Source organism: Gymnogyps californianus, chromosome 3, assembly GCF_018139145.2.
Source record: "Gymnogyps californianus isolate 813 chromosome 3, ASM1813914v2, whole genome shotgun sequence".
Classification (NCBI taxonomy): domain Eukaryota; kingdom Metazoa; phylum Chordata; class Aves; order Accipitriformes; family Cathartidae; genus Gymnogyps; species Gymnogyps californianus.
The window spans coordinates 76801443-76828951 of NC_059473.1; the positions used below are offsets into that span (position 1 = coordinate 76801443).

Here is a 27509-nt window from a genome sequence, read left to right on the forward strand (position 1 = left end):
CTTTGATTTCTTGATAAGTTGCTAGGATGAAATCGAGTAGATATAAGTGTGAAATATTACAGTTAGGGAGGAAACCTCATGAACAACTACAACGTGAAATAATTGGCTAGACCTCAGTACTGCAGACAATCTGCAACCTGTGGGGTTTTAGTCAGTCATAAACTGAGTCAATAAATGTGATGCTATTGTACAAAAGCAAATATTATGGATGTACTAATAAGACCATTGTATATAAGAGAAACACAAACTATTATCTTCTCTGTAGAAGAGTATTAGAAAGAAGTAATTAGTACTTATTTCTACCAAAGATAGGACAAATAATTTAATTTATAGTATAGAAGACTTAGACTAGATGCAAGGAAATGAACTCTGACCGTAAGTGTAGTGAAGAACTGGAATAGATTACCTACAAAGTTGTAAAGTCACCTTTGCTAGGCTTTTTCAGGGCTGGGGTTAGACCAACATCTGTCAGGAATGGAGTGAGTGTTCTCAATCCTCAGACAGAGACATTAACAACGGGATATCTATTTTAGTCTAATATCTTATTTACTAGTGGGAAAATTGAAAATAAGAAAAATCAAATATATTGTTCAAATTTTACAGAAATTGAGAGTCGGGACCAAAATGAAAACATTGGTCTCATGGCTGGTATTTCCAAGAAATCTGCTAATTGACATTGTCACCATTTTCCAGCAGAGAATTAAAGTAGTTAGACAATTAGAAGTTGAATTCATACACAAAACGTTACTGTATCTTGCTCCTTTGTAGCTCTCTTGCATTTGAGCTAGGGCATCTAACCTGTTTTCTGAACTCATTATAACTCCAATTTTGGAATTCTCTCTGTATTTATCCATCACCAAATAACAGTTTCTCTTCAGAAGATTTTATAAGTCATCAGTACAACGAATCTTGGTTTCGCTGAAGTCCACAGGAGTCCAGCCTTTGATATATATAGGAACAAAATGAGCTTCAATGTGACTATCTGGTTAACTATACTCAATTGATGAGTATGTCTTTGTTTCTAAACAGGACTTGATGGCTGAACAGGATTGTCAATATCTTATTGAACTGGATGGAAATCAGCAACCAGATGATCTCTTTGTAGTAAGCAAGCTATGCATCAACTTAGTTAACCACCACTAGAAAATAATTTCTCAGTTCTGTAGATTGTTTTCTTTATAAGGTGTTGGCAAAATTTTAAGTTGTGTATAAAACTCATTTAATTACTATTAGAAAACATGACCTTTGAAATGCTTGCTTTTGTTGCTCTACTAAAACAATTATAAGATTCGCTGCACCGCCTCCAGGCTTACATATATCTTACATGAGAATATTTTCAGGCAGGCTACAAACCCTTTTGTATTGTATCCATATGCTTTTAGTGCTTTATTTTGTGTATTAGTGCAAAATATCATTATTAATATGAGAAATTAAAACATTTTCAGTATGATATATTTACAGAATTGGCTTATTTTGTGCTGGTGTCTAAAAAAATGACAGAATTTTAATGAACTTTGATATTGTTTTACAGTGTAATAGAAGACACTTCATTCTTTTAACAATTCTGCTGAGTGCTTGTGTCTAGATTTGTAGCTCATAACATAGCAACTCATTCTCCCTATTAAAAAACTATAACGATAAAATTTGAAGATAAATAATTTTATCCTCTGCCTCAGAAATAAGAGTTGCTTCATATCAGAACCTAAAGTATGGGGTTGAAAATGAAGTAAGAGGTTGTCTTTGACAATGTACAAAGTGAGCTGCTTCTGCAGTTTCCCCTCTGTTATTTGAAACAAATTGAATTAATTATAATTCTGTAAGTATTATTTCAATTTATGCTTAACTTTACTACCAAGAGTAGGCCTTTGGGAAAAAACTCACTAATTTTGCAGAGTTGGAACATAAAATTTCCTCATTTATGATCTGTTTGTGAACATTACAACAGAAAATTTATAGTAAAGGCAATCAAGTTGTGTAATGTTTCCAACCGTTTTACCTATAAGTAAGGCAAAGACCTATTATGAAACTAGTCCAAACATGACAAAATTTGCTTTTTCATTTCAAGAACACTTGCATTCAAGCAAGATTACATTCAGGAAATACTTCAATTAAATTTAGTATCATCTGATTCTCATTGGCAGACATCTGGTTTAAGTATCTTTTTAAATAAATTACCCAAAGTTGTATTACTTCCAAGTGTGCATAATCTGGTCTCCTAAAGAGACTTTCCTCCTTTTCAGATTGGAGCTCATCTGAATACTTCCACTGCTTTGTGGGAAAGAATCCTTCACAGCCTATTCCTTTAGAAGGCTTGGGATTCACAGCATAATGAGGAGATATAAGGGCTGTGATTCAGCATTTTGCGCTGCCTGTATCTACCAAATAGCTTGTTAAAACTCAGCTCAGTAACTAGCATGACTCCAAGCTAGAAAGTGGGCCTTAGTGTATATGTAGCCATTATATAAATAATAAGTTACAATGGTAAAAATACTTCAGGGGTCCTTTTGGATCACAAAAGCAGTTTTGATTGGTACTAAGTCAAGAGTTATTTTTTCTTCAGTCAGTGGTAGTTCGACTTCAATCTCTGGGTGTTCGAAATGGAGCTCCTATAACTAGACTTCAAAGTCAGCAAGAAGAAATGCTGGAGGGACTGGAAAACGTAAGTGTGCTTTTCTAAAATGTGATTGACTGTAATAATTATAAAAATATTTTTTATTTTCTGCTGTAAGCTTATATTATAACATCTTTGTTTCACAGTAACCAGTTTGTTTTACCATGCAATAGGGGCATTTTTTGAGCCTTGATTTTCCAGAAACATGAATTTAAGATAATTCTGGGACTGAAATCCCCTTAAAAGAGTATGAAAAGAAAAAAGTCTGTCATTAAAAAAAAAAAGTTAGGTGATTATAATAAAATTTTGAACAAAATGTTTGTTTTAGCAATAGAGGAAGAATTAATTCCTTCCAAGAAAATAAAGAAACTTTAGCCAAAGGATAATAATCTCAGCAGCTGACTCTTAGCTCAGTCTTTACTCTTTTCCTGAATAAGAAATAGCATGCTAATACAAATTTAGCAACATCCTGCATAGCTGAAATCACATACATTGTATTGACTGTAATTAGAACATGACAAGTTAGTGCTGAATTTTTCTGAATCATGACAATTATAATTTGTGTCCCTTCCAAATAAAACTGAAAACCAGAAGTCTTTGCATAAATGTCTTCACCTATATTCACTTGCAGTCATCTTTCCTATTTCTTAAACAAAACATTGAATATATGAATGGTACTGTAACTAGGAGACCCCACTATACATTTTCAGAGAAACACCCCTCCTTTCACTTTTCTGTTTTCTCAGTCCCTGACAAATTCACAAGTGAAGGACTTTCTGTGTCAGAGGTCATCTGTATTTATTATTTAGTTAATCTGTGTGTTTGTGTTAGTCTGCGTAAGCTTTTAGCATCCACAGTATTTGGGGCAAGGAGTTCTGCAGCTTAACTGGACATCATATACAGAATTGCTTCCCTTTGTGTTCAAACTGCCACCTTCTAGTTCAGTGTCCTCTAGCTGTTGATATGCAAAAGTCAGTAAATAGTTTTGTTCTCTATATCTGCTCTCTAATAACTCATGATTTCAGACTTCTGTCCTGTTCTTATGTAGCTGTCTTGTTCCTGGACTGAAGAGTTTCAGTCTACTTAATCTTATTTCTTCTTACATGAAAATCTTTTTGTGTGATTAATCAGTCATATTACCTTTTTCTGAAACTTTTCCAATTCTACTGTGTGCTTTTTGAGATTAGGGTAGCAGAATGCACATAGCAGTAAAGATGAGAGCAAGATTTATACAATAAAAAAATAAACCTTTATCTTCTGTTCTCTCTTTGCTAATGCGGTGGGTTGACTCTGGCTGGATGCCAGGTGCCCAGCAAAGCCGCTCTATCACTCCCCTCCTCAGCTGGACAGGGGAGAGAAAATATAACAAAAGGCTCATGGGTCGAGATAAGGACAGGGAGAGATCACTCAACAATTACCATCATGGGCAAAACAGACTCGACTTGGGGAAAAAATTAATTTAATTTTTTACCAATCAAATCAGAGTAGGATAATGAGAAATAAAACGAAATCTTCAAACACCTTCCCCCCACCCCTCCCTTCTTCCCGGGCTTAACTTTACTCCCGAATTCTCTACCTCCTCTCCCCCCAGGGGCACAGGGGGACAGGGAATGGGAGTTGCGGTCAGTTCATCACACGTTGTCTCTGCCGCTCCTTCCTCCTCCTCAGGGGGAGGACTCCTCACACTCTTCCCCTGCTCCAGCGTGGGGTCCCTCCCATGGGAGAGAGTCCTTTACAAACTTCTCCAATGTGAGTCCTTCCCACGGGCTACAGTTCTTCACGAACTGCTCCAGCGTGGGTCCCTTCCACAGGGTGCAGTCCTTCAGGAACAGACTGCTCCAGCATGGGTCCCCCATGGGGTCACAAGTCCTGCCAGCAAACCTGCTCCAGCGTGGGCTCCTCTCTCCACGGGGCCACAGGTCCTGCCAGGAGCCTGCTCCAGCGTGGGCTTCCCACGGGGACACAGCCTCCCTCGGGCATCCACCTGCTCCACGGGCTGCAGGTGGATATATGCTCCACTGTTAACCTCCATGGGCTGCAGGGGGACAGCCTGCCTCACCATGGTCTTCACCACAGGCTGCCAAGGAATCTCTGCTCCAGCGCCTGGAGCACCTCCTCCCCCTCCTTCTTCACTGACCTTAGTGTCTGCAGAGTTGTTCCTCTCACATATTCTCACTCCTCTCTCCGGCTGCAAAGGCTGTTGTGCAGTAACTTTTTCCCCTTCTTAAATATGTTATCACAGAGGCGCTAAGACCATCGCTGATGGGCTTGGCCTTGGCCAGCGGTAGGTCCATCTTGGAGCCGGTTGGCATTGGCTCTGTCAGACATAGGGGAAGCTTCTAGCAGCTTCTCACAGAAGCCACCCCTGTAGCCCCCCCGCTACCAAAACCTTGCCACACAAATCTGATACAGGTAAACATTCCTAACATTCAGGTTGGTTTTCTGATTGCCCTTGGCATTGACCAAATGTTTTTGTGGAAGTATGTATTCCAAGATCTATTCCCGAGTAGTGACAGTCAATGACAACTCATCATTTTCTGTGTAAAACTGCTATTTTAATGCCTGGCTTCCTAGATTCTGAAGGTCCTTCTGCAGTTCTTCACAGCCAGCACTTGTCTGTACTATTCTGAATAATTTAGAGTCACCATAAACTTAGGATTCACTCACTATTCACCTTCTGTAAAAGGTCTATTAAGCTTACTCATATCACATGACATTCCTGCATGCCTAAAAGAGATAGTTTGACCTTGCTATTCTCCCACACAGACCACGGTCCTTTCTTCATCCCCTTTAGAAAAAATCTTGGCCATTTTCTGTCATCTTCAATAAATAGCTGATTTATACCTCTTTATTATTTTAAACTTCTGAAAATAATAAATGAAGCCTACAGGAACTATTTTAAGTACTATTTTTATTAAATAAAATGGAAAAACTAAATAGTTTCTCCTTAAAATTGTCCTCCAGTTCTGAAATATGTAATTTTTCAAAAATATTCTAAAAAGCGTGATGTGGTTTTCTTTTTAGGTTTGCTTATTTTCCAACAAAATATTTCAAAAAAGGCTAAGAACAAGGCATACGTAGCTTCAGACAAAAACTACATATGCTGTTATTGCTGTTTTCATAAACAGGATGAACTCTTCCGGGTTCTGTCATCTTACAAACTAATAGCACACAGATACCGATGGCGTAGAAGCAGGTGGGGGCAAACATGTCCTGTGGCTCTAAAGGAAGGTGATATTGTAATGGGAAACCCAGACTTGGCTGTCAGGTTAGTGGAATTTGACACTTTTTATTTTTATTTCTATTTTATAAGATAATTGTCTGTATCTGTTAGCTTCTCTTCTGTTTTAAGTTTTCTAGGTAAAATGTACGTACTGTCATCCCCAGAGGCATTGAAAACATTTATGTTGAATCCACGGCCTTACCTGTTACCACCAATGCCACTTCCTCCTTGTAAAGTACTAGTATTTGGTCCTCCATTCTCTGGAAGAACAACTATTTGTAACCTAATTGCACAGAAATATAAAGGAAAGGTAGGTTAATAAATGTCTTACGTAAGAAAGGTATCAGCTGAGGCTTGGGAATCAGTTAAGCACATTCTTATTCCTGTTGTGTTATTAACACATTGCACATTGCAAACATATGGATTACAGAGAAAACATAGTAATTTAGTGAAATTAATTTATATAAAAGTAGCTAAATTTCAAAAATATTTTTATTTACCCTCTATGTAAGACAAATATTTGTGTCAGTTATTTGTCTTAGCATAAGAATATTATGAATACCTTTTGTATCTGAGATAATTAAATGTAAATGCAAATTAGAAATTATTTTTTCCACAAAAAAAACCCTGCACTTGAATTATATGTAATTTCTGAAATTTGCAGAGCTTCTCCAAATTCATTTCATTGTATAGAAGTTGGATCAGATACTATATTTCTCTTCTGTGATTTTTTTTTTTTTTTTTTTTCAAATCATTTCACTAGGTTCTTGATATGGCCAAACTCATTCAACCCCATATGGAAGAATCAAGAGAAGAAAACATTGAGCAAGTGCAAAGGGATACAGTAGAAAAGGCTATAACAGCAGTGAAAAATAGGTTGGAATTAGAAAAACAGTCAAGAGAATCAGGTGAATAAGGTGTTCCATGGTCTTTGAAGCTATCTTATTTGGTTTAGGTTATTTAACTGAAGCAATTGCTGTCACTTCGACTTATAAAATATTACAGAAGTTGTTATGGTAGTTGTGCATTAAATATGAACTAAAAGAACATGCAGTGAAGGGAATAGCTGAGCAGAATTCAGAATTTTTTATATTATATATAAATCTTCTGAAGCTGAGGGCCATGAGTATGTAAGAAAGAGTTTTCTAAGCTCTTTTTGAAAGAAGAAATTGGTTCTGACTGATACTGGTTGGAAACTTTAAATGACTTTCTGACAAGTTAAATCTCTGCAACTTCGAAATTTTCTTCAAGAAAGCAGCTTGTCAGCTAAGCTGATGTGAACCCACAGTCTACAGATTTTCTACTTTGGAGCAGCCTTCCAAGAATGCTGTCTCAGATGGCACATTCACAAGACTCTCCAGCTCTGGTCACATTTAGACTTCTTAAGCTGCCCAGGTTTTTGCAGCTTGATGAATTCAGAAAATATTTTGAAAAGGTGAAAATAACATGTTCTTTTAATATCTTTTAAACAAAATTTGGATTTTCTTTTGCAGGAAATTTAGTGGGTTTTTTTCAAAATTATTTCTTTTGAAATGAAAATTTTCCATTGAATTGGAATTGCCTTTTCCAGTTAGCTCTAGTTATGGTTCAAATGGACAATCAGGCCATTTTGCCTTGTTCAACTAAGGAAGGAATCACCATATTTGACTTACTTGTGGATAGATACATATCTAACAAGAAGTCAGTATATTCCTCTGGTGCTGCAAAACATAGAAGCAGACAGTGATACAAAAACCATTGGCGTGGCAGTAAGAATAATGGTGAACTATAACACCAAAATTAAAACCATTAAACAGTGTTATGTTCCAGATTCCTGGCTATGTAAATACTTCTGAGGACAGGTATGTGAAATCATATTAGGATTAATGAGAACTCAATCCTAATTAATAACCTTGGAGAGCTCAAGCGATTTTATTGGAAAACAGAACTACAAATAGATGAAGGATGTAAATTTTCATCGAAAGTAAGAAAGCGTCAGAAGGGGAAATTAAATATTTTTGGAAGCTTGAATCTAGATCTAGAGGTAACTATCCCAGAAAGTATTTCCTATTCCTAATGAAATTATTTAGTTAATTACCTAGTAAATTCTGCCTATTGAGAGAATTACAGAGAATCACTAAAAATTATTCAAAAGACATATTAGTTTAATTAGTTAAATGGCTCTCTGACTGTCCTGAGTGCTGCCAAGTCCAGTTCAGGGATAGACAGTGAGGCTATGAAACTCCACTGAAGTCCACAGAGTTTCTGTCTACTGTCAGAGTAGGTCAGGAGATTGAAGCAGAAGACTTTCTGACTAGTGGTATTGTGATCCTGTGGGCTGAACACTTAATGGTTTCAGCATAGTAAATGTGCATCTGGAAGAAATCAATTCGTTTGCATGTTCCAAGGCTGCTTTGCCATGTGTACCAAAGCATGGGAAGGATCAGGAGATTCACTTAAAACATACTCTTCCGATTCAGACTAAAAGGGTAACATACACACACTCAGAGGGTCCCAGTCTGTTGATGTCTCAGATGACATCCAGCTCAAACAGAACCACATTGTTCTGTTTGGGGGGAAAATAGGCAAGGGTATTAAATCTGTTGAACTGAGGAAGTGTTCCAGACTTGTGTATTTTTGAACTCTTTTCTGGCTTTTGTCATATTTCTGATCTCTTTTCTTTTGAGGGGAGAAAGAGACATATAAAAACTGGTACTGCTAGAGAGTGTCTCACAGGCTGATGGGTACTAGTCTTGCCTTCACTAGGGCTGGAAAAGTGCTTGTGATTCCTAGGAGGTGTGTTGGGGGATTCCACAGATTGGGAGGCTGCAGATGAAGAGAAGGCTGATGTGTAGCTGGTTTAGTCAGATGGATTTTGTGGTGAAGTATTTGTATAAAAGGGTTTTCTACTGATCTAGTTTTCTGTGAATTTAATACAATTCCATAACTACAGGAGACTTGCAAGAACATAGTAGTGTCAAAGAAGCAGATGATTCTGAAGAACCCACTAAAAACAGAGTGGGAATAAACTTTGAAGAGGGAACTACTATAAAATCTGCCATCATCCAAAAAAGTAAAAAGTAAATCTTAACTATTTTAAGCATGTCATTCCATGCCTTCAGTGTGTCTTGCAAATTAGAAAGTGAAAGATAATATTTTTTTTTCCTCATTTACACTTGTAGGACTATTTTAACTTTTTTCTTTGTTGCTGATACTGTCGTTTTGAGAAACCTGAAATGGTTAATTTTGTCATTGAAAGGTACTAACCCATTAATACCACGTTAGTGTACAGGGGAAAAAACTCCCACTGACCTTTGTTGGAGCTAAGCATGTATTTTGAGGAAAAGTTTGGTATTTTCACTTGCATATCTTTTTATAGCATAAGATTGTTTCAGAATTTTTTAATAGATAAGGAGAATAGCTGTTAATTTACACACAAACAAAAAAATAAGTGAAGAGAGGATCTGAATTCAGGAGTAGGAGTTTTTGCCACTTGAATATGAGAAACTTAAAAGTATGCTAAATTTTAATTAACCTGTTGAAATATACTTAAACAAATGAAATAATAGGTTTGTAAGCCTGACATGGTTTACAAATAGTAGTATTTTTTCATACAGAACAGACTGATATTTCATCTCAACCAAGGAAGACAGATTATTAGGTAGATCCAATTAATGGACATTAATGAAATATATTCATAAGGATCTAAAATGGAAATGAAATAAATGTGGATTGTGAGGTAGTTTTTACAAATGTCTTTGTCTTTTTAAAGAAAAACATTTGTTCCTGCAATTATATTCCTCCTTTAATTTACGACATTCTATACCAGCAAAAGATGTTGAAGAGAGCACTAAAGAAAGATCTATTTCTTGAACTGGAGAAGTAGAATATAATATCTTTAGCTACGATAACTGTAAAGTCTGTTTGGTTTTGGGTTTGGGTTGGGTTGAGGTTTTTTGCAGAATGGAAACAGTAAGATATTGTCCCCTTCCCAGAGAGCTTGTAACTTGGCAGAAATAACCTGATGATGTGTAAATTTGTCCATGTAAAAAGTATCAACACAATCAATGAAAAATCTTGGCATAATTACAGAAAGTAAATATGGCATTTTTTCCAAATTATACTCTTCACATAGTAGATATTGCAGTTGCTTAAAACAGTTTTTCACCAAATTTTATCAAATTAGTATGTAAACTGTGAGCTAACACTGAGTGTTCCTTACAAAAATTTTAAACACTTACAGTCCGTTGTGTCAGCAATTAATAACAAAATATGGATCCAATATGAACGTTTTGTGCGTCTTAGGGAACGCCAGCTTCTTGATTGTTGACAATATACTGTCTTGATCTATGATTTCTACTGATTTTTAAATTAATCTGGTCAACCTTTTGATTTAGGAATCAAAGAGAAATGAAATCAAAGGAAATTCTCAGGTGCTGCTGGTGCCTGATTGTTCTAGTACACAAATGTCATTCCATTCATATTGAAATAATATTTCTCTTAGTGGTAGAAAATACTGTACAGTTAAAAAGGGGGGAGTTTGTAATGAGAGAGCAAACCAAGATCTTAAAATTTATCTTCATGAAATACCCTCTAGAACTGCATTCAGAAGAACTGGTAGTTGATTCTTTCTCAGTATGAGTGTGTAATATTGCTTAAAATGACTGCTGCACTGTAATTACGAAGTGGCTGGATTTAACTGCCTAGCAGTTATTCCTGACCAGAGGAAATAAGTATTTCAGAATTTTGTGAAGTGCTTTAAAAAATCTATATTTTTAGGAATGTCAGAGATAACTGCTGACCACCCAGAAGTTCAAGCGATGGTAGAAGAAGCCATAAAAAGTGCATCAGTCTCTGAAGTTACACTGTCACCTGAAATATATGCTGAAGTACTGGAGAGAGCTATTGCAGAGGTAAAACTACAAGTACTATATAGCAAAGCACTTTTTTTCTAAGAGCAACCTGTAACAGTTTATACATTATCTATATATGTTCTTAATTTTTCCATTTGAAAGATCAGTTTAGTTTATATCACATAGTCTGAAAGCTTACATAGGATTGAGGAGAGACTGAGCAAGTTCATGAAAGACAAATCTATTGAGGACTACTACATATATACACAAATTATTTCTGTCTTGCAAAGTACCTGGGCTACAAATTGTTAAAGGCTGGGAGAATTATCTGAGGGAAGTATCACTGTATGCTTGCCCTACTTCTATACTCTTAGTCACTATTAAAGAGCTCAACACCAGATACAAGTGTTTGAAAAGAATTGTAGATGAAGATTTATCCAAGAATCTTGAACTGTTTTAAATTTGTTCACTAGTTTGTAACTATTGAAACTGGAATCTAAATTCTTTATGGGCAACCTTAAAAAATCACTGGCACATTAATCTCTTTTCGTTTAAAATGTTTTTATTTCATTCAGACATATAAAGTTATAAATGTCTTACTTTCTATTGACCTGAAATGACAATAGGGAAAAATGATAACATTTAGAAAATCATTTTGTATTGCGCAGTCTTTTTGAACAGCTCACAGACTATCTTAGCCTTTTTATGTAACTGAACCTGACATTTTATAACAGCTTATGAAGAAGAACAAAGACAGATTTCCTGGTGCTCCAGAAAAAGGAGGATGGGTAGTGGATAACTACCCTCTGTCAGTAGATCACTGGTCAGCTTTATCAGAAAAAGGACTTTTACCTGACACTGTTGTCTTTCTGAAGGATACAGAAAAAGATGGTTAGTAAATGCACACTAATGAAACTTAATCTTTTCTTTTTTCTGTGTTAATATCTGTATATAAAGCACACTTATAAGAAAAACTAGTAGTTATGTCCCATTTATAACGTTTTAGGGGTCTAGAGAAGGAAGAATCCAGTGAATCAACAAAGTTACCCCAAATTTCTTACAATTTGGATTAAGGGAATTACACAGAATTGAAAACAGGAATGATTTACAAAAGCAGTAAAGAAAATTCTTCCTATTTATAATTTGTTGTGGTTTAACCCCAGTCAGCAACTCAGCACCACGCAGCTGTTTCCCCCTGCCCCTCCCAGTGGGGTGAGGAGGACGAAAGCAAAGGAAAAAAAAGTAAAACTCGTGGGTTGAGATAAGAACAGTTTAATAACTAAAGTAAAATATAATACTAACAATAGTAATAATGAAATATGATAATAATAGTAATGAAAAGAAATGCAACAAAAAAAAAAAAGGAAGGGGGGGGAAGGAAAAAACCAGTGATGCACAATGCAATTGCTCACCACCCGCTGACCAATACCCAGTTAGTTCCCGAACCACGATCCACGCCTCCCGGCCAACTCCCCCCTGTTTATATACTGGGCATGACGTTCCATGGTATGGAATACCCCTTTGGCTAGTTCGGGTCAGCTGCCCCGGCTATGCTCCCTCCCAGCTTCTTGCACACCTGCTTGCTGGCAGAGCACGGGAGACTGAAAAGTCCTTGGCTTAAGATAAGCGCTACTTAGCAACAACTAAAACATCAGCGTGTTATCAACATCATTCTCACACTAAATCCAAAACACAGCACTGTACCAGCTACTAAAAAGAAAGTTAACTCTGTCCCAGCCGAAACCAGGACATAATTCTATTTACAATTTCCCCCTATTTACAATCAGCAGTAAATACCACTGGACTCTTGCAGTTTCAGACTTTTATATTCTGTGTCTGGCTGGCCACCAGCTTGCGATGTAGCTTTCAGTCAAATTTCCCTGCCTCCGCATTGGTTTCCCCACTTGCAAAATCAGGTTATAGATATGAACTTTCTCTGCTTGAGAGAAAAGCTGGGGAGAAATACCTGTATGCAGGTGTATCCTGTTCCCCATCCTGGGGTCAAAAAAAGTTGAGCAACTTCTTATCCAGATTGATACAACAGCTTAGTACCCATGAAATCAGAGGAAGGGATTTTTACTTTATTGTTTCAAGCAGGAAGGAAGGTTGGTACCAGGCATGAAAAACTGAACAGATTCATACACTGTTAAAAGTTTTGCCTGCCAAATCATGTCTTAATGGATTATGCCTGCTTGATTCATACCACACCACAAGTTTAATTGCCCTGTGGCAATGTTTGATCATTACCTGTTCAACCCAGTCCATTATCAAAAGGTCTTTCAGTAGTAGAAACTTCCCTTCAAGAAAAGAATGATAGGTCTATTCATACTGTAACTGCCCAATATTAGAATCAGTCCAGAGAGCTTTTCAAACCCTTGTCCCTGAATATAAAAGTCAACATGAGCAAATCAAGGTTACACAGTTTACTCAGAACAGATTTCTTATTTTTAAAAATAAAAAAAGCTTTTCAGAAGCATGTCATCTGATCAGCTTATCATCCTCACAACTCAGCTACAGTACCTAAACTACTTAGTCACATCATTAACATCTTAAGTAAAAGTCTTCCAGTGTGGCTGGAGCTCGTATACAGACTAAATACAGACTGAACATTTCTACAAGGAAGTTGTAGATCAACAGTTGTAGTGTTTGTCAGAAAATCGTATTTGCTGTTCCTATCATTCAAGAAGATACTTCCTCATCTCAGATACTTCCAGAAAGAACTTAAGGACAAATTGCATTTCCATGCCTCATCTTTGCTTCCCAGGCATTTCAGGCATGTTGAAATGTTCATAAACCTAGTTTCTGGGACACAGTGCATTGTCCTTTCTTACAACCACAAAAAGCACCTTATTCATGTAGTTGGCATGCAGTAATGTAATGTTAATTGTGTACTAAATAACAAACAGCAGGAGTCAAGCTCTAGCCTTTTCTGCAGGGAGAACACTGAGGTGGGAGAGATGCTTTCAGAATTATGTTAACTTTCTCTTCACTTCTCAGAATTTAACAAATCAGTGAATTAATTGGATAAAAGAAAAGGTTGTCTCATTGTCCCTGAAAGGCTTTATTCTAGATCAGATACTTTGGGAACAGATAATTCTTCATGGGAACCATGCTGAAAACTGGTCAATAGTAACTGCCCCATTTTTTCTTTCAGGAAGGGAAGAACTTGGGAGTCCATGGCAGAGGCTTTCAAATGAAGACCTCTCTAGGACTTTCAAATTATGTGCTTCCTTCCTGCAATGTACACCTTTCTGCCATTCCCACTAGTTCTCAAAACCTAGCTCTCAATTACTTGTTCTAATCTGAACAATCTATTTTATACTCTTGGTAGCCATCTCTTCCATGCAATCACCCTCTGTTTCTCTAGTCTGATAGATGGCAGACTCTTTAAAGCACATGTGTAAGCCTTTCCTAGAAGTTAGAGAGGACCTTCATGAAACTTAAATTTTGTGCTCACAACCCTGATGGTACCTCTGTTTGAACTAACACTGTTATAGTCTTTATATCACATAGCAAAAAAGACTGTTTTCTTAATTACAACCCATTTGGCCCTATGTATAAGTAGATTTCAGGCTTGGAAGGAAATCCACCATTCCCATTTTTAATGTATTTGAGATGATGATGAGTCTATACTCTGATTTTATCCCTGGAGTTGTATCAGGCTTTCATATGAATCAATGACAACTTATTTTTCTTCAAAGTTTCATTCACTGGCAGGAGGAAACGAATTAACATACTTTAAATGATAAAGCATATATTTTTACTGTCTCAGCTTGAAACAAGTCATGCACAAATTGAATACAAGTCATACTATTTGTAGCCTATCGTAACAAATCAAAGTGAAATATAATACTGGCATAGAGATTTTCTTAACAGACTTCCACTTGCATTAAAACAGGACATTGCAAGAATATTGTTCTTTCAACTAGAATCAGCTGAGCTATCTACAAACCTGCTCCATTAGCAAGCTAGCTTATTTCTGGTTAATACCGATAGCATATATTCTCAGGTCAGCCACTTAGAACTTTGATAATTTATTATCCATTATTCTAAAGGCTTATAGATCACTTGCTCAATTTGATCAAGTAATACTTAAATCCTTCATCAGATGAAACAATATTGAATCCTTTGAGTGAGAAACACATGTGCTGGTACCCAAGGAAGAAAGAATGGTTTGTTACAGTACAGTAATTGTGATTCTTCTGGATGTTTTGCATAAGATAATTCTGTAATTAAAGCTGCTTCACTTCAGTTCAATGTCATTTGGACTCTGAATGATGAAGTAAATTAATGCTCTTTGGCATCGCTGGTTTTCATAATACTGTGAGAAAACACAAACATGGGAAAGTGCATGCCTGGACCACCAGGCAAAGCCACTCACAACTTTTTTGCAGAATATCATGACAGAATTATCTAAAGATGAGTTTACAAACTAAATTTTTAAAAAATTCCCTTCACTCACCCTCCCTTTTTCAAAAATACATTTAATTGAAAGTATTGGTTTAAAATATAAACCGTTCACACATAATTATCATCTGCTTCAAATCAACACCAATGTTCCTAACAGTTAAGTAACATGTTTCTCACAGTTCAAATTTAGATGAAAATACATGTTATGTTAGTTGATGATAGTGATCACATGAGATATGGGAGGAACAAGTATAACTAAAGTGAGGTGAAAGAGACAAGATCATAAGGTCTGCTATAGGGTTTGGCTAAAAGTGTAGCTTTTCGCTTATGGATATGTTTCCTTGTATTTAGCTATTTTGTTTCATTTTGTTCTTTTTATTTTTTTCTTCATTTGGGCAATTGTGTTAACTCTTTATTTGATTCCCACTAATTTCTGTCGCTTAAATAATAATGTAGTTGTGGAGTTCACATTTTCACAGCATTTTGAGTCATTACTTTGTAAGCTATTCCCTGAGCTAGTCTAAACTGGCATAACTCCACTGATGGAAATGGATTTCAGCCACACAGCCATACATCATAAATCTATTTGCCAAAGTAAGTAAGTTAGTAGAGTTCCTAGTAGGAGCAGCATATTCCTCATTTCTGTCAACCAGCTGTAGTAGTATACATATGTACATTCTTTATATTTTTATTTGAATGTTTTTCATTTGTTTCTTCATAGTTTTCTTCGTATACATACAAACAAAATAAATACCAGAGTAATGCATCATATACAGAAATATGAGATAAATCCTTTCAGTGCTGTCTCCCCTTTTAGCCTCATCATAACCTGCCCATATCTGAGACTCAGTTTATTACGTACCTGAAATTGAAAACAAAGCTCTAAAACCTTAGAAAGCAACAGTATAATAACATTTCAGTGGTATATATGCCTTTTCTTGTCTTTAAAAAGAAGTAGGGAAGTTGTCTATCATTTATTAAATAATTTTCCTAACTCAAATAACTTTAGTTCTATACAGATGCATAAAACTCATTACTGTTGTGTAATCGTACTGCAGGAGTCTGTATACTACGCAGAACATACTTAGCAAATAGGGATGAAATTAATTCTAAGATTTTGAAAAGACTAACAGATGAAGCATTAGAAAAGAAAGAAGAAGAAGAAGTAAGGTAAATATTCCAAATATATGAACATATAAAATGAGCACAAGAAAATTCTAGCCTTACTTTGTGTTAAAGATATCAGTGCATTTATCAAAACAAATGTAGTAAAACAGTACACTAAGACTAGTTCTGATGTATAGGAAATAATCCAATATGTGTTAACTTTGAGGAATATCTCATTTAGATCAGTAAATATGGTGGCAGAAGATTGTCTTGCTAAATGCATTTTCATTAGCCTTTCATTAGTCCAGCTTTTTGATGCAATGAGACAATAACGTTTTAGATGATAAAATATATTTGATTTTTATTTTGTACAACCCAAATTATATTTCAGTTCCCAACAGTATATTTCCACATCTTTACTTTACATTTAATATATCTGCAACTTGCTCCAGTAGTATTTATACAAGTCTTAAGATGGATAATCTTTTACTTACAGAAGAGAAATGCAAGAAATACTGGTATCAGAGGAAGATCAATCTCTAGAGACTGCTGAGGAGAAAGGTGAAAGTGTGTATCATTTGACTTCTATTTTATCTGATTAAGTGTTTCAAATCATTTAGCAATTTGGTTTTTATGCAGATTTTACAGTTTTGATTTCCTTTTTACATTCAGCATCTAGAAAAATTACTTTATATTACTATCTTTGCTTCCTTCACTGATTCCGGCACTCATTTCTATGTGTCACTCTTAATGGATGTTATAGAATACAGACGTGTATTAAATCAGCCAGCACAGTTACAGTTTTCAATAAATCCAAAGGACAGGACTCCCTATCTCTTCTAGTAGTAACTTTTCTAAGTGGGTTATTAACTGTATTGAAACTTCCTACTCATCGAAAAATCTGTATCCCCTCACAAGTTAGAAAAAATTGTTAGAACTTAGCCAATAGCTAATAAGAAAATCACAAAACTGTCTGATTTTCTGTTCTTCCTCCAAGAAGCTCAGCCTGAAGCAATTAAAGGGGAATAGAAATTATTTCAGGAGTGACTCTCTTAACATGCATTAAGAATTGCTGAGTCTGGTAGCAACATACATTATGAATTGCTGAATCCAGTAGCCCAGTAGAGGTGAGGCTGCTGCAGCTTCATGTACCCAGGACCATGCAGTAATGAGTCTGAGCATGTATTCCCATTTCCCCTTTCATCCTCTTCTTACTTTTTTATCCATGCTTGTTCCTCCCCAATCCACTTTGATCCCTCCTTCTCCTTGCTTTTGGTTCTCAGAAATGCCTCATAATATTATGTCTCTCACAATCCCAAACTGCTTTTCCTGGCATCCCTTAATGAATCTCATACCCTGTAGGCAGTAATCCCCCTCAGCCAGGGAAAGCCTCTCTGACTGACTCATCTCAATAGATCTCACACCCAGACAATGCCTTCATCATCCTCTTTTAATGGCCCTGAGGTGAGCCAAGTCAAGTTTATGTTTGTTCTGGTTAGGTTATTGGGGTTCCCCCACCTGTCGTTGTTCCTCCTCTCCTTTGTGCTTATGGAGATTAGCCTTTAATAACATAACCTAACAGCATAAAAAATAACGGAATTATGTGTATTACATGAGGTTTCCCCTCTAATAACAATATTAATAAAACATTTTGGGTAAAGACTTTCTTACTTTGCTTCTTTCTGTATTGACAGAACCGCATATTATTTTTGTTTAGCCACTCTTTATTTTCTGTAAAGATCCTACTTTTATGTCAGAATTGTGCTATACTTTGTTTCCAGCAATTAAAATACCATTGTCCTGGGCAGGAGTGAATAATCTGTGAGGAGTGAGATTTTGGGGGCAGGCCAACTGTCACAAATAGGCTGGATTTTTGCAACTCAGACAATTCTGTCAGTTGGGTCGAGGTTTAGAATTAATTCCAGTTAGTTTCAATGTTTTTGAACCTCAACAGTCAAAAAAGTTGCAGGGTTGTACTTTCCTTTTTGCCTTCTTTAATCACTACCTACTTTCTTAGAAGAGTGTTGCTGTCTAATTTGGATCTGCTGTCAAGATGAAGTACCACGCATGAGTATCTGTCTCTACATTAAGAACTAGGTTAGGGCCTTTAGAGTATTTTCTTCCTCTGCTATGGGATCTCAAGGTTTCTCCATCATAGCCTAAATTATAACCTAAGGCCTGGAGCTGAAATTAAAAATTGAAGCTCATGAATTCCCACTTTTTTTTTCTCTCAGCAGTGGGGGCCTAGACTGCCATTACTGTCTTCCTTTCAAACAAAACATGCTGGTTTCTGTAGAAAAATATTATGGCCAAGCTTAAGTTCTGTATTGTCAATCTGTCTCACATACACTTTCTTTCATTATCCAGTCTGGTGTTTATTTTACCTATATATAACAAGGCCTAAGTTATAAAGTAGTATAAGATAGACTGAATATGGTAACATGCTTTTAATTTTTAATTAGGTAACATTTCACCTACTCTCTGAAAAAAATACTCTAGCTTTGTAGGGTTCTTTAAATTACATATAAGCTTTAAAAAAATTCTACATTATAACTTTTTCTAGTTTCTAATAAAACACATAGCTCTTCTCCAAAGTGAATGAGTTCTAAAGTGTTAAATATAAACGGTTCTACACAGATAGATACTCTATTATCTCTGTCTCAAACAACAAAGTTCATCTTAGTTTTGGATATCTAACTCATTTTAATATGAGTACATCAAAGCAACAATTATTAATGATAGAAGTAATAAAGTCATATACACACTTGTGCTCTTAACACGTGATAGGTCCTTGTTCAGAGAGAATCATGTTTTCCTACACCTACATTTGATTTCAATAATCAAATACTGACTCACCAAAACATTTCAGTCATGCTGCTCTTAGCCTGACATCTGTTTTATTTCACATGTAGTGTCATCAGCACATTGACTGCAGCTTTTCTCCCATGTGACATGTCTTTACAAAAATATAAATGAATTATATGTTCACAGTTTTGGTTTTTTTAATATAGTAGTTATGTTATAAAAATGAAAACTCAGAAAAATACACCAGAGCCCCAGTCATGCTCTTTCGATGTCTCATATATCATATCATATGGGAATGGTTCAAAGCTGCACCAGGGGAAGTTTAGACTGGACATTAGGAAGCATTTCTTTACCAAGAGGGTGGTCAAACACGGGAACAGGCTTCCTAGAGAGGTGGTCGATGCCCCAAGCCTGTCAGTGTTTAAGAGGCATTTGGACAATGCCCTTAATAACATGCTTTAACTTGGTCAGCCCTGAATTGGTCAGGCAGTTGGACTAGATGATCGTTGTAGCTCCCTTCCAACTGAAATAGTCTATTCTATTCTATATAAATAAATGTGCATTTCAATAATTGCAATTTTTTAACCTCAGTGGGACATTGGAGTAACTGGCATTGCTTCAGGACTGAACATATTCAAATTTATAATATCGTTTGTGTTTAAAACGAAAAAATGGTTCCAGTAATGAGCAAGTGTCGTGGTTTAACCCCAGCCAGCAACTAAGCACCACGCAGTCACTCGCTCGCTCCCCCCCGGTGGGATGGGGGAGAGAATCGGAAGAGTAAAAGTGAGAAAACTCGTGGGTTGAGATAAAGACAGTTTAATAGGTAAAGCAAAAGCAGCACGCGCAAGCAAAGCAAAATGAGGAATTCATTCACCACTTCCCATCGGCAGGCAGGTGTTCAGCCATCTCCAGGAAAGTGGTGACAATGAGAGCTGAAGTCTTGCCAAGAGCCACCCTGTGGGTTTCAGTGGGACTCCTACTTTACTGTCCAGCCGTGCATGCATCTTCAGCTATCTAGATAAACAGTTCTCATACTCTGTACCAAATATCCCCCCTCTTTTCTCTTGTGTTATGTGTATTGCCCTCCATCCAATAAAGTGACTTGGTTCAAGTTGGCTTTTTCTGTTTCTCTCAGGAGCGGGAGGCCTGTACTTGCAGGACTGTGCTCCATAGTCTGTGGTGACAGTCGTCTTAAGTTGGGCATGGATGAAGGAATATATTAGAGGGATCAAGTTTTACTTGCTTAGCGCTTTTATAGAAATGAAACACATAGTTTCCCAAGTAACGCATAATGGTTACTTGGGAAGACAAATGCCATAACTCCAAACATCCCCTCCTTCCTTCTTCTTCCCCCAGCTTTTTATGCTGAGCATGACATCATATGGTACGGAATATCCCTTTCGCCAGTTGGGGTCAGCTGTCCCGGTTGTGTCCACTCCCAACTTCTTGCGCATCCCCAGCCTACTTCCTGGCTGGGCATAAGAAGCTGAAAAATCCTTGACTTAGTATTAACACGACTTAGCAACAACGAAAAACATCAGTGTGTTATCAACATTATTCTCATACTAAATCCAAAACATAACACTATACCAGCTACTAGGAAGAAAATTAATTCTATTGCATCCGAAACCAGGACTGCAAGGTACTTACATGTGTCTTAATGAGAGTGAAAGTAAATGGAGAAAGAGACTTTGGGTAAATTTAAAAAATGTATTTGAGTTAGGAAGCTAAGTTCAATGCTGAAAATGTCTGTTGAAGGTACACAAAACAATCAATGTGGTAACTCTTGCTTGTAGTGTCTAGCTGAAAATTATAGCCCCACATCTTTTTTCATGTCCCTTGACAATTATTCTGAGCTTAAATTATTTTCAGGAATTTCTTACTGTATTTAAGCATTTTTGCAGCAGCTTTGCATGAGTATGGATTTATTTATACTAGGAGACAGCTATATGACTTCATGAGAACATATTTCAGGCATTGTAGAACAGTTATACAGCTTCAGGTAGATCTGTGGGTTCATTCCAATCTTCCTGAAGTAAAACTTGGCATATTTCTTTCCTGCCACATTTCAGCAATAAAATATCCCATACAACTGATATTATCCATGGAAGCAAACAGTTGTCATGGTTTAAGACTTTATTTTCTGTACTTTATTTGTCAGCCCTGCATTTCTGCCAGAGATTACCCCCTTCCTACAGCAAACTCAACTGGAGCACACGTATGCCTATGCCTCAGTAGCTCAGTAGCTCAGGGTGGTGTGTTAGTACAACCCCGTCTTCACTGATGTCTCTTCTGCTACTCTTGCTATTTGGGCAGAAGCTCTTGCAAGAAATAAATGGGTAGCTGGAGCTGATAATTCCAGCCATCACCTCCTGTGATTGTCCTTCACAGATGTTAATATCAATATTTGTTATAAACTCTTTAATATTGATCCCCCCCCCCCCCCCCCTTCTCATATTACAGATGGTGGAGGGTTGAATCAATACCCATCTCTTTAGCTTTTATGTTCATGCTTTTTTATTTTTTCACCATGTTAATTTCAGTAAGATATTTTAAACAACAACAAAAAATAAATATAATAATAATTAAACCTGTACATGTTAGGACATTTCCTCTTTAGTCTTTGAAGAGAAATGCTTTTTAGAATCAATTGTAATTATAACATTTACCAGCAGTTGATGTGTGCTCAGTCCTACAGCCTCTAAATATATTTCCTTTGTTTTTCTTAGCTGGCTTGCATCCTTGATTTGTTTTTTTTCTGCCTCTAACTGGAGGCTTTTCAGTGACAGAGTTTGAACAAGGACAGTTTATTAATCTGCAGACAAGGGATAGCAAATTACTTGTACCACAAACTTCAAAGCAAGCTGTAGTGATATTAACTTCACAGTTTGTTCAGTCTTTGAGCAAAGTTGCATGATCTTCAAAGCCACTTTCTGCCCTCCTTCATAAGCCAGATATGATAATTATATTCTAATACCTGTAATCACAGCATTTTTGGCAGAGAAATTTCAAAATTTGAAACAGAAATGTTATGAACAACTTTCTCAATTAGATCCCAAATACCTTCAGTTCTTAAATTCTTTTAGTCTCTCATTCAGAGAAGTAAAGGCTAAGGGATATTGGTTTAGTACATCTATGCATTCCTTTGCAGAAAAGAAAGAACAAAAGCCTGTGGTTAGAGCTATCAGCCTCTCTGAAAGCTCTTGTCACTTTCTGAACATCTATAAGAAAAAGGACATCTTCTTAATTTACTTTGTTTAATGTCTGTCCATCTGTCTTCCTTGACCCTATCCAGCACCAGTCTTGCAAATGAAATCTCTTAAGTGTTTAGACACACTGTAAAAATTAAGACATGCTTAGCTTCTGTGCCACAGCTATTTCCATTGAAGTCTCTAGGACTGTCTGTGATTAAGTTATGTATGCATGTGAGAATTTGCCTGTTGACAGCCTTAACAAAGTGTCTTCCATTTTGCACATATTTTTCTGCATGTTGTTTTCCTCTTTGTGTATATTATGAACTCTTGATTTATTTATTACAGAGCATCAAAACTCATTTTGCTTGACTGCACTCCTGTATATATCAAAAGGAAATAAAGAACTAGAATAAGTGAAGAATTTTCTCAATTTGACACATGCTAGAGGTTGTGGTTTTTTGTCTGCTAACCATATAAGAAGATGCTTGTTTACGAGAGAAAGTTTCCTGATTCTGTATAAATCAGAAATTCAATGTTTCCAACCTGTTTTTCATGGTTTGTGATTTCTTTGCCAAAAAAGAGATGTACATGAAAACAAATGCCATCATTTCAGATTTTAAAATACATTCTTGTTTAATATGATTTGAGTTTTGGATAATCATAACTTGAGATGTACTCATGGTGTTTTATTACTCTAAGAATGGTCTAAGGACATAAGCAAAACAAGGCTTGTAGGAAAAAGTAATATTCTTTATTGACCAACTGATGTAGTCAGAAAAATTACACCAGCCTTGAGGTGCACAAGCCCTTCTTCAAGTCAGAAGCACTTCTGCCCAATAGGAGTTGTTCTGTAGAACACCAAGTGCGCTCTTTTGCAAGGTCTTCTTTTTGAGCATAGTTTGAGCACAGAACACATAGATTATAATGAATGAAACATATTCTTACTTAAAAGCACTGAATTAAATAAAGTACTTCTCCACTTTATTCACAGTCATGTGGCATCTGATAGATGGTCTGCCTTTCCCCACAGATCAGGTAGCTGATCTTAAAATGTTTTGGTCATTGTGCAATACCTGAGCATTAGAGTAACTAATTCCTTTTCTGCAGGTAATCAAATATAAGTTTTGCAGTGTGATCCAAAAATATCTTTATTTCTATAGTGCCTCCATCACCCCTCAATGGATTTGTTAAAGTTACTAATGATTTTATTTGTGCCAACAGAATTTGAGGACAATGATGAGCAGCTTCCACCTGAAACTGAACAAATGTCCCAGAAACAGTCCAGTGACTCTGCAGGTTATAAAGAAGAATCTAAACCTACAGGTTGGCCTTGTAGCACATATAATGTCTCTTACTTGCTAGTATCAAGAATAGTAGGCCTTCCCTTTCTGCAAGCTTTTACTATAGTTGAAAACTGGCTGTAAATATCATTCCTTACCTTAACTTTTTTCTTTTAAAGAAGTTTATAATGGAATAGTCAAGTTCAAGTTATTTAAACACTTATAAATGCAATTAAAGGCATGTTGTTATTTCCTGTTAAAAATAATGCACCAGGTATTTGCACTTTGAAAAACAACAAAATCCCACTATTGCCTCTACTGCCTAAATACCAAATTAATAAATGTGTACAGAGATCTATGGCAATAACAAATCAAGTGAGCATTGCTGAAATTCCAGGTTGACATAACCTCTTGTATTCAGAAATCCATGAGCACTCTCTACAGGATGAAGTGATAAGGGAGGGAAATCAGAGGAAAAAAACTTTAGAAAGTCGCTCTCATGGATTGTGACCCCCCAAAAAAGAATAAGTAGAAAGAAGAAAATACCAGGAAAAAATGGGGGAAAAAAACCCCAGGAAATAATCAAATTGCAGTATTCACAAACACCTACACGTGATTTTAACAAACCCCGGTTCTACAAACCATTTTAAAATTAATATTATATCCACATTAATCAGATATTACTAGTCCATTCCCTGTTGCAAGGGATCTTGGGAAAAATGGGAATGGATGAATTTTAACTTTGGATGTGAATGATCAAAATATGTCCTGTATTTTTCTTAGTCATCGGTTGTCCTGCTAACAGCTTGCTAGGTTTCACACAGAGTCATGTTTTCTTCTTTTTGGTATAAGGTAAAATTCTGCAGCACATGGAACTCCATAGAACCATAAGCTAATGAAAAGATATACAAAATCCCATAGTAGCTTTCTCTCAAAAAACACTTTGAAGGCAACTCACCTTTAACGGAGAGAGTCTGCTTTAGTTTTTAAAATATACATTTTAGCTTTTATCTACGAGAATTTTTAGAATATGTTAAAATCCAAAAGAGAAATAAATCCAACATAAAACATTTTATTTTAAATAGCAAGTTGTTAAATATACACATTTTTATGCATTAGAAAGAATCAACTTAATCTGTAAACCGAACTGCTTTTTTTCCCAAACCCCATAAATCAGTACACACAATATCAGTTTGTCTACTAAGTACATTTCACTGTAATATGCTGAAAATTACTTGGCAGCATATATTTATAAGTAAGTAATGAAAAGTCTGTATAAACAAACTACATGGTCTGTTTCAAAAAGACAAATAAAAATATGTTCATAATGAAATACATATCAGTTCCAAGGAATGGAAGTGTCACTGTTATCCTACATTTTGCCCGTCTGTTTATTTTGATAGTTAAACTCTAATGAAGAAGACATGCTGGCTTCTGGTGCCTCTGTCTCAGCTTTGGCAAGGTTTGAGAGGGGAGGAAAGAAGGATTTTTTCATCTTTTTGGTTGCTGAATATGGACTGAGGGCAGAACAAGTCATATCTAATACTAGCAGAACACTGGGAAAAAAGATATTAAAGCCTTTCCTTCCCCAGCAACTCACTTGAAGAACGTGGGGGCAGAAAGCCTTTGAGGATTGTTTGTCTCTATGGTAACTATGCTCAGTAAAGGCAAAGAAGACACAGAGCAAAATAATATGAGAGATTGCCATATAGGCATTCCTGTAAAAGCTCCAGATTTAGGGCTGGGGAGCTTTGTTTCCTATCACCTCTGTGATAAGGAAAAGAAATTAAGAACAGCACTATTAAATAGACCACCGCCTCCTCTGAAGGAAACGTGTTTGCATTTTTAGATCCATTTATTTTAAAACCATTACTGTCTTTTCAAGTATTTTTCTTGGCTATGTTTCTTATTTCTTTAAAAATATCTTCTCACTGTACATCACCTCCGCAAGCAGAATTATTATAACATATCTAATGGCAAAGGTACAGCTGACTTAAAAATATTTTCAGTATTTTTGGTCCCTGAGACCCAGTGTGAAACAAACCAAATGCCAAGGGAGGCAACATTTTTGTCATAATAACGTTCAAATACCTGAACCAAAATCAAATAATGTTTGGGTTGTCCAATTTTTGGGTTGTCCCTTTTCCCTGGGAATGTAATCCTTTTTTCTTTTGTTACTTCTCCCCTCTTGCCAGGGGAAAGTTTCTCCAGTTTGCTTAGGCCTGTGTAATCTATTTAAAAGCTCCATAAGTATGCAATAATTGCTGCTGGATACATTTCCTTAAGCAAGAAAACTCTCAGATAGAGGTAATCTGATGGAACTATGTGCCTAGAGTAGAGAATCAAAGCTGGAACACATGCTGGTCCATCATTTGCTAAATACAGCCTATCAGGAGAGGTGTAACATGAATTGTAAGCGTTTCTGAGATTAAGGTTCATATGGGAAGCACTCTGTTGAGTGGATTTGTTACCATGTTCAATATTCTGTCTCAGATGATGCCAAATATTCATTTAAATCCATTATTCTGCCTGTATATTTCCAGTTTCATGACCTACTCAGAACTGAGAGGTTTTTAAAGGGCAGGACTATAAAAGACGATCTGTTGAAGGCTAGATCCAGACAGCACGCATTACCATCTTCCATACTTTATTGCTTTGAATAGGGCTGTGGTTCACAAGGCAGCACATGTGATTTCTACAGTGTGAATGTGCCAGGGATAACATGTGCAAAAAGCAGTTAGCGTAACCTAGTTATTAATGTGTCCTTTGCTTATTTTCTTAAAATCTGTGTTCCTAATGGAATCATCATTACACAATGCATTAGAGCTGCCCAAATTTGAGCAGGTTTTACCTGGCTACATCTCTGTTTCATTTGGAATACATCACTGCAGAATGCAACATAATTAATTGTACCATTTACACAACATCTTTTAATGTACATAAAAAAGAAGGTATTTTCATGTTCCTATTTAGAATCATGGCAAGAGACAGAAATGTCATTGCAGGGGATAACTAATGTAATGACATACATAGAATGAATGTGTAGTTTAGTAAAACGAAAATGTTTATAAACATTTCAAGAAAAAATTAATTTCTAATTCAAGATCAGACTATTTGAAATCTGCAAGGTGTTTCTGCTTAATGATATGCCCTTCTGCACTTTTGGTTTATGTTTAGATTAATAATCATTCAAATAGAGGGAAGGTTAGCCACTGAGGTGTCAGTCTAATAGTTGTGTTGTTCAAAGCTGTAAAAAAAAGAGGGGAAATGCATTAAGTATTCTTTGTTATAAAAGATCACAAAAATACTTGCCAAAATGCTTATTTGTTAACTTATTATTTAAAAGTGGCTCTATTAAAATAAAGTTTTGCAGTTCATCTTGGGGACAGCATGTCAGGACACTGCGAGGACCAGCTGCTCCTAAAGGAACAAGGAGCTGGCAGCACAGTGGTAACACGACCATCAGGACGGGGCCCAGCAGCCAGAGCCAGCCCCACCACCCCAGCCAGGAGCAGGGCAGCTCCAGCCCTGGGCACTGGGCACCTCCCTCGGGACAGGGACGAGCTGAGGCTGGGCTGGGATGTTGGCCCATGGGTGGGCCCAGCTTGGCAGAGCCCATGGCCATGCAGGACTGTGGGGAGCTGGAGATCGGCCCTGCTGCGGCATTGCTGGGGCAGGGGCTGATGGCTCCAGGGGCTGACATGGGGTCCTGGGCCGTGGGCAGGTGGGGGGAGTCCCAGGGGCCTGGGCAGCGACAGCCAGGCCCAGGGGTGCCCTAAGGTCCCTCAGCCAGCATGTGAATTGCCATAGAGGGCCTGATTTATTTCAAATCTCAGTTTATCATATATAAAGTAGAGGTAAATAGGGATATTGAAAGAATAAAAGTTTCAGCCTCATAAGTGGAAGAATAAAATTCTTAAAAGCACCTAAGTATCTAGAAATTTACTATATTTCTAGAGGACTACACATTAAGACCCAGACCCATAAGGAGATGTAGACATTGCAGTGCCCAAAACTGCCATACTAACTTTTAAGTGCCTGGCT

At 36.6% G+C, this 27509-nt stretch overlaps 1 protein-coding gene across 1 annotated transcript in view; it reads left to right on the forward strand.

Moving 5' to 3' along the window:
- Positions 1–27509, forward strand: part of AK9 (adenylate kinase 9) — a 77606-nt gene that overhangs the window by 16544 nt on the left and 33553 nt on the right. The window contains 9 exon segments of the mRNA XM_050893959.1: positions 1030–1104; positions 2561–2659; positions 5740–5879; positions 5964–6144; positions 6598–6742; positions 10593–10726; positions 11401–11557; positions 16135–16246; positions 16680–16750. Of these exon segments, the coding sequence (XP_050749916.1) occupies positions 1030–1104; positions 2561–2659; positions 5740–5879; positions 5964–6144; positions 6598–6742; positions 10593–10726; positions 11401–11557; positions 16135–16246; positions 16680–16750 (1114 nt within the window).